Genomic DNA, 7971 nt, shown 5'->3' with positions numbered 1-7971 from the left:
GGTGCATGGCCGCCCTTCAACAGTCACTCCTGGGGCCCAAGACCTGTGAGCACGTGATGGGGTCTCACTCCTGGCTCCTTCATCCTTTCCTCGTTCTCACACAGGGGGAATATGAAGGCCCATTAACTTAGTCTATCCAGAAAAAAAAAAAAAAATCATTCTTAGAAGCAAGTGGGCATTTTCTCCAGCAGGCTCCTAGGAGGGGTCTTTAGCTAACCAGGTGGATGGTATTGACGTTGACTGTCAAATGATTATGCTGCCCACAGCATGGTTATCAAACATCTGGAAGAGATGAAAACTGAGGATGGGTGGGGGTCAGGGGACCACAGAGCCTGCGCATCTAGCCCCCCACCATGTGGTGACCCTAAGGGTTACTGACTAGCTCATTCACTGACATGTACAGGGCCTTTCCTCTGGCCCAGGCCCCGTCCTTGTTCACCAGAACAAGACAAAGGGGCTGAATTGACCAAGACTTGGTCCTTTGCTCTCAAAGAGCTCAGGATCTGGTAGGAATGAGAGGCTTGGACATCTACAAGTCTGAGAATAACCAACAGGGTTCCAAGGGTCCAGAAGACAACCTGGGAGACTCAGTCAACAGCCCCTCACCCCCTTGGCACTTGCAGGCGCTCATCAGATCCGGCCAGTGAACTGACGTGGACAAGTCTGTCTGCCGCTATCGGGCGGTGGGGTGGGAGGTGGAGGAACTGGAGGAGCCAGGTGGTCTGCGGTGTCTCATGCAAGAGCCATTCACTCTCCCATGTGTGGATTATCTGGGCTGTGCGTGCTTCTAAGAAGGAAGGGGCTGACCCAGGTTCGGAGCAAGGCTCTGAGGCTTAGGGCTCATGAACCACCGGACCCCGTTTCAGGCTGGGAAGGAGCCCAAGACTCTTCCTGGTGCCCCCAAGGGGGCATTAGGATCAGCAGCAGAGGACTTGGGGTTTGGGTTTCCTCCAGCAGGTGCTGGAAGAGATGGGGTATTCTGTGCAGCTGTGCCAAGTGTGCAGGTTCCTTGGGAGAGGAAACCCTGCCTGGGCCTCACTCACACGGGACTGCCTTCTGACCTGTGTCTGATGCAGACCACCCCAGCCTGTAGGACAGCAGGTGGCAGCCAGTAATTGTGGATTTGCTCCAAGCTGGGTCACCTCTGGGCCATCCAATCGCCCCATCTTTGAAGGCTGGGTCAAGACCAGCTCATTGTGCAGAGAGATGTCCTTCATCCCATTCTGGAAGTGCTTAGAGGCTGAATTGGCCTCTACTGGTTCTGGGAGGTGGGGGGACCAAGGGTCTTGCAGGCCGGGGCAGTGCTGTTTCTAGGGTACAGTATCAGGAGCAGGACTCCGTGCACTGGTGTTCAAGGTCAGCTGGTGGCCGTGGGTGGACTCTAGGTGCAGGCCTGAGGTGCTCAGGATGGCCCTCACCCCCACTCTCCTGAGCTGAACCCTCTCCTGGTCCCAGGGCCACCCCTTGTCTGCATGCCTCGTCTGGCTCAAGGCTCTGGCTGGGTCACTTCTCAAACAGGACCCTGGCCCAGGAGTGAGATGTGTGACCTTGAGATGGTCTTGTCTCTTTGTAGGCCTCTGTTTTCTCACATGAACAGTGAAAAATGTTGGACAAGATCAGTGGTTTTAAAACTGTCTCGGGAGGTCCCGTTGTGGCTCAGCAGGTAATGAACCCGACTAGTATCCATGAGGACCCGAGTTCGATCCCTGGCCTTGTTCAGTGGGTTAAGGATCTGGCGTTGCTGTGACTGTGGTGTAGGCTGGCAGCTGTAGCTCCGATGGGACCCCTAGCCTGGGAACTGCCATGTGCCGTGGGTGCGGCCTTAAAAAGACCAAAAAACAAAAAAAAAAAGTCTTCCTCAAGGATTCCCTTGTCAAGTGAAATCTTATGTGAAGGCTGATATACAATATAGATTAAAATGAAGCTGCTGTGACTAAGGTGGAGGGTGGGGACCCTGACCTCCGTCTCCTTGGCCTTTTCTTTAACCCACAGCCCACAAGGGGGCCACTGAGTCCTCTGGAGACTGCTGGCGCTCTAACAAATGCAGTTTGAAGGCCACCAGGCTAGAAGGTCGTGACAGGTCCTTCAGCTGTGATGTCCTGGGGTTCTGTGAGGTCCTGAAGCCCTTGGAGCCTAGTGCTCACAGACCCAAAGCTCCCCTGAGTTAGAGAGGGGAGGAAGTCTAGGAGGGGCCATAGACCTGGCTAGTCCCCTGGGGAAAGCCACTTTCAGAGGCCGTCTACGCAATGGCCTGTTGCCAGTCACAGCGGAGGGAGAGGGGCTGTGTCCCCAGAGCCATAGCTGCCACGCGGGGAAGCAGGAGGCCTGGGGTCTGGCCTGGTCCCCATTTCACCTGAGGGCCCCCTCCTGCAGAGGCTGGGGCCTGGGGGCGGATGTCAGAAATTAGGGTCTCATGCTGCTTTCCCCGCAGGCCTCCCCGGCTCTCCCCACGCTGTGCCTGTTCCTCATCTGAAACTACACAGCTTGGCAATTACAGTCACACAGACCAGGTCCAGACTCCTGCCTGGCTCTGAAGAAGACATTGGTCTTCAGAGCTTCATGGGTTCTAGATTCCCTTGTCTGTCGCCGGGGTCTCCTCCGTCCAGTCTTCCCAGAGGTCTTGGGTCTTCCTCATTTGCTCATCAACACCTTCCCCCACCCCCACTCCAGAGCCCTCCCTCTCAGTCCTAGTCACCAAGACAAGAACGCCTTCCCAGCCAAGTACCCAGCCACCAGATCAGGGTACCTCGATCTCTTTGAACCAGCAGACTGCACGCTCTGGGCCTGGAGAAGGAAACTCCAGGAGAGGCAGTGGCTGCTCTCGCCATGGCCTTGGAACCCTCTGACTTGCTGAACTGAAGGTTACTGGACCAAAACCACCACTAGTTTTCTGCCCTTCCAGGAAGGGACAGGCTGGAGCCTCCCCGATCCTTCCTGTGTCCTTCAGTGGGGACCGAACCTTCATTCTCACTTGCTGGGCAGAGGGACGTCTACCTCCTTGGGCCCAGATGCCAGGCAGGTAGCGGCGCGCATTTGGGTGTCGGGTCGGCCCAACCACAGTGCCTCCTGAATCCTCAGGCCAACCCCGCGACACGACGAAGCAATTTTCTGGGGCCACTTTTGGTAGGTAAAGCCATTTTTTTTTTATTAAAGAGTCTCTGTCACAAGCCCCCCATTTCTGAGTCTGTCAGATTGGCTTTGGGGAGAAGTTTCTGGGTTTCTCTCTTCATCCATGGCTTCTTGAGATCCGGCTTCCTTGGTGGCCTCTGGGGAAGGATCAGGGACCCTGGGGCGCTGGCCCAGGGCAGGGAGGGGTGGCAGCTGGCAGAGGGCCAGGGAGTGGCCAGCCCCACAGCCCAGCCGGAGTCCCGATGATGACCGCAGAGCCTGCACGGGCTTCGGGGTCCAGACGTTGGCTTCGGTGCCATCCCCACACATGCCGTGCTCGTTCCAGCCCCAAGAGTAACACGTCCCACCTGCGAGGGAGAGAGGAGACTGCTGTAGAGGTGGTTCCGGATAACTGGGCTGAAACACTCACCCTGGGGGCACAGGTATCATCGGGAACCCCAGTGGACACAGGAAGAAACCAAAGCCCACCCCCTACCCCCTGGGGACCCACTCGTCCTCCCTGCTTCCTCCTGCCCTCCCCAGTCTGCCCTTTTTTTCACTCCCACCGACCCATAACCATTCCGGTCCCAGACCTGGCTCTCCCCTGGGCCCTTCCCTCACTGTCACCCACCATACACGGCATCTCTCTTACACACACACACACACACACACACACACACACACGATCCTAAACTTGCCAGTTCTGCCTCCAAAACCCTCTCACATCCTTCCGCACCTCTCCATCTCCACTGCCATCAGCCTGATGCCAACCCCATTTTCTCTGGGCCACACCAACAGCCAACCAGCTAACTGGGCTGCCCACTATCCACTCTCATCTTCAAAGAGCATCGAAATCATCTCTGATGACTGCACACCTAACCAGGATATTCCCCTGCTTTAATGGTTCACTGACTTCCCATGGCCCCTAAAGGCCTTTCCTGGCCTGGGAGGCCCTGAGTGATCTGGCTCCAGACTTTCCTGCTGTGCACGACTCCCCACTGCCCTCCCCCAACTCCAGCATTCAGAACCCCTGCCTCTTTGCAGTTCCTTTAATATGCCCTGTGGGGCTGGCCTTTCTCTCCAAGTCCTGGCTTAGTTGGGCTCCACACCCCCTCATCCTTCAGGTTCTGTTTTTATTTTTTTGTCTTTTTGCCATTTCTTGGGCTGCTCCAACAGCATATGGAGGTTCCCAGGCTAGGGGTCCAATCGGAGCTGTAGCCGCCAGCCTACGCCAGAGCCACAGCAACGCGGGATCCAAGCTGCGTCTGCGACCTACACCACAGCTCATGGCAACGCCGGATCCTTAACCCAATGAGCAAGGTCAGAGATTGAACCTGCAACTTCATGGTTCTTAGTCAGATTCATTAACCACTGCGCCACAACGGGAACTCCCTTCGGGTGCTGTTTAAACAATGCTCAGAGGCCAGATCCCCCAGTACCCGATCAACCTGGCTTCTTGTCATTGGCCTTGTCCTTCCCCTCGTGGGCGGTGGATAGATGGTCTGGGTGGTGGTGTGTTTACTGCCCCTCCTCACTAGACTGTCCACTCCGCAGTGAGGGAAGGAAAGTGTGTGTCCCGTTCCCTGCCCTGTCCCGAGCACAGTGCCTGGGACACAGCTCTGCTCAATAAGGGTTTGCTGACTAGTCAAAGATTGGGGAACTCAGAGTCCTACAGCCAGTCTCCAAGCCAGCATCTGAGCACAGCCCACGGTGCTCCCACCCCATCACTGCACCTGTTCCTAGGCTTCAGGCCCTTTCCTGGGGTCTAATTAAACTTCCTCACATTTTGTTCGGTAGTTGTTTAGAAAAAAATTTTTTTTCTGGATGCAAAAGTAATACACCTTGGGAGTTCTCTGGAGGCCTAGCAGTTAAGGATCTGGCATTGTCACTGCTGTGGCTTGGGTCACTGTTATGGCACAGGTTCAGTGCCTGACCCAGGCACTTATACAGGCTGCAGGTGCAGCCAAAAGAAAAAAGAAAAAAAGTAATACATCTTCATGGCAAAAAAGGAAAAAAAAAAAAAAAAAAAAAAAAAAAAAAAGAAAGAAAAATATATAGATGGGTATAAAGAAAGCCAACTTCTAGAATCTGGCCCATTGCTATGAATATTTTATGCATCTCTTTCAAACCTTTAATTTGTGAAATCTGTAAATATTTGTGTTTATATTGTCTTGCTTTTAGGCCTTAATATTACAACTCAAGCATTTCTCCATAGTATTGTGGATTGTTCAAAAAGTAAATTAAAAATAATTTATTTGAAATTTTGAAATACCTCAATATGCAGGAAAGTGTAAAAAACAATTTAACAGAAAGACACATATTACCAACCAGATCTAGAACATTAGTTAATATTTTGCTGTATTTGCTTCAATCTTTAAAAACATCAATTTAAAAAAATCCATCATAGGAGTTCCCATTGTGGGCAGCAGAAACAAATCCGACTAGTGTCCATGAGGATGCAGGTTCGATCCCTGGCCTTGCTCAGTGGGTCGGGGATCCAGCATTGTAGTGAGCCATGGTATAGATCGCAGACATGGCTCAGATCTGGCGTTGCTGTGGCTCTGGTGTAAGCCGGCAGCTTACAGCTCCGATTAGGCCCCCTAACCTGGGAACTTCCAAATGCTGTGAGGGCGGCCCTAAAAAACAAAAAACAAACAAACAAAAAAATCAATCATAAAGATACCCATCTCCCATCCCTGCCCTTCCATTCCGTCCTTCCTGGAGGTAACTACTATTTGAAGTTGGGATACATTATTTGCATGCTTGTTTTATATTTTTCCACATATGTGTCCTTAAATACTATTAGTTTTAGTTTGTTTTAAAGATTTAAATAAGTAGAGTTATTCAAATATGTATCTTTTTTGGTGACTTGTTCTATTTTTTTGCCGTTTTTTCCCCTAGGGCCACACCCACAGCATATGGAGGTTTCCAGGCTAGGGGTTGAACTGGAGCTGGAGCTGCGGGCCTACACCACAGTCACAGCAACGAGGGATCTGAGCTGTGTCTGCGACCTACACAGCTCACTGCAATGCTGGATCCCCTAACCCACTGAGCAAGGCCAGGGATTGAACCTGCATGCTCATGGATCCTAGTCGGGTTCGTTAACCACTGAGCCATGACGGGAACTTCTAATGGACAATTCTTTGATGAGCACTGTTGCTATTTTATTACACAATACAATATACAATATTCCTTAATATTTTACAACAATACTATAGTGTTATTGCTACTATAAACAGCACTGCAATGAACATCCTTGAGCATGCCTCCTTGTACAAATTGGTGTTGTGCAGGCTGATTCCCAGAAGTGGGAGTGGGGTGTGATCACATGTTTAAATATACTAGTTGTGGCCAAACAGCTCTCCACAGCGGCTGCAGCCTCATCATTTACGTCCCATCAGCAATGGATAGGAATGTATGTCCCTCTATCTTTGCCTTTAGACTCCTGCTATTCTAAATAAGGGCATGCAATTAATTTGCATTTTTACTAACGAGATGGAGCATCTCCTTAGGTTACTAGCCCTAAATTGCTTCTTCTATGAATTGTGTATTTCCATTCTCTGCCTGTTTTGCTCTTTGGATGTCTGCCTTTTTCTTACTGATCTCTAAGGGTTCTTTGTGTAGTCCTTGTGTTTATGTAATTCTTTTGTTATAAGTGTTGCAAAGGTCTTCACCCAGAAGTCTGTGATGCCTCTTCACTTTGTTGATGGTGTCTTTTGTTACACACATTTATTTAAAATGACTGCCTAATTTGCCCCTTATGAAGATTAAACAATTTCCTTAACCTGTATTCTATTATCAGCTCTATAGGTTGTTTCTAATTTTTCAGCATCTTTGCGCCCGAATCATTATCTACATCTCTAAATATCTTCTCCAATTAGATTCTTAGAATGGGAATTCCTGGTCAAATGGTACAGGCACTTTTGAGATTCCTGAGTATTGTTTTGAGTACTGCTAGAATACTTTTCAGAAAGGCCCCTTGAATATAACTACAGCAATCTGTGGGAGTCTCTGTTTCACTCCAGCCTTTCCAGGATCAGTTATTAAAATATGTAAAAATCTTTTCTAACTTGAAGACAAAAAATGGTGTCATTATTTTTATTTGTTCTTTTCCGACTACCACTGAAATTGGAAAATAATTCTTGTTTTCTCAGATATTTCTATTTCTTCTTCTATGTACTGCCTGTTTCATATCTTTTTATTGTTTAGTATAGAAGAGTTCAAGTGCTCAGACCCAAGAGCCAGATGGCCTGGGTTCAAATCCCAGTTCCTCCATTTATTAGCTGAGTGACCCTTGGGCAAGTTACTTAGCTTCTCTGCGCTTCAGTTCCCTCATCTGTTAAAGGGAGATAATAATAGTACCTTTACCATAAATTTTATACGTACTTACTCAGTTACAAGGATTACATGAGTATGTATAAAATACACAGTATAGGAGTTCCCGTTGTGGCGCAGTGGAAAGGAATCCAACTAGGAACCATGAGGTTGTGGGTTCGATCCCTGGCCTTGCTCAGTGGGTTAAGGATCTGGTGTTGCCGTGAGCTGTGGTGTAGGTTGCAGACACAGCTTGGATCCCGAGTTGCTCCGTAGCTCCGATTTCAACCTCTAGCCTGGGAACCTCCATATGCCATGAGTGTGGCCCTAAAAAGCAAAAGCAAAAGCAAAAAAAAAAAAAAAAAAGAAAGAAAGAAACCCCAAAAACAAACAAAAAAACAACATAGTATAGTGGTCCATCCTTATATGCAGGGGACACTTTCCAAGACCCCCAGTGGGTGCCTGAAACCACCCACAGTACCAAACCCTGTGCATTCTATGTTTCTCCTACACTAATGGGCATGCAGCATGTATGTGTGGATGGGCTGG

At 49.8% G+C, this 7971-nt stretch overlaps 1 protein-coding gene across 10 annotated transcripts in view; it reads right to left on the bottom strand.

Annotated features, from left to right (window-relative positions):
• Nucleotides 1-3118: 3118 nt before the first annotated feature.
• SERGEF (secretion regulating guanine nucleotide exchange factor) overlaps nucleotides 3119-7971 on the bottom strand; it is a 241368-nt gene continuing 236515 nt past the window's right edge. For 9 of the 10 annotated variants that reach the window (XR_014837223.1, XR_301734.4, XR_014837221.1 and 6 more), the window contains one exon: nucleotides 3119-3476. Coding sequence is in view for 5 of the 10 variants with exons in the window: in XM_003122944.7 (XP_003122992.4) it covers nucleotides 3148-3476 (329 nt within the window). In the remaining 5 variants the exon portion in view is untranslated. The remainder of the gene's footprint in view (nucleotides 3477-7971) is intronic. The other variant, XM_085011803.1, reaches the window with a different exon arrangement.

Source organism: Sus scrofa, chromosome 2 (assembly GCF_054392235.1).
Source record: "Sus scrofa isolate SSC_HxYL_T2T_F1_AM1 chromosome 2, Sscrofa_HxYL_maternal_Yorkshire_Landrace_v2.0, whole genome shotgun sequence".
NCBI lineage: Eukaryota > Metazoa > Chordata > Mammalia > Artiodactyla > Suidae > Sus > Sus scrofa.
Note: the sequence above shows the minus strand (reverse complement) of the source record. Positions and strands in the feature narration are given on the sequence as shown.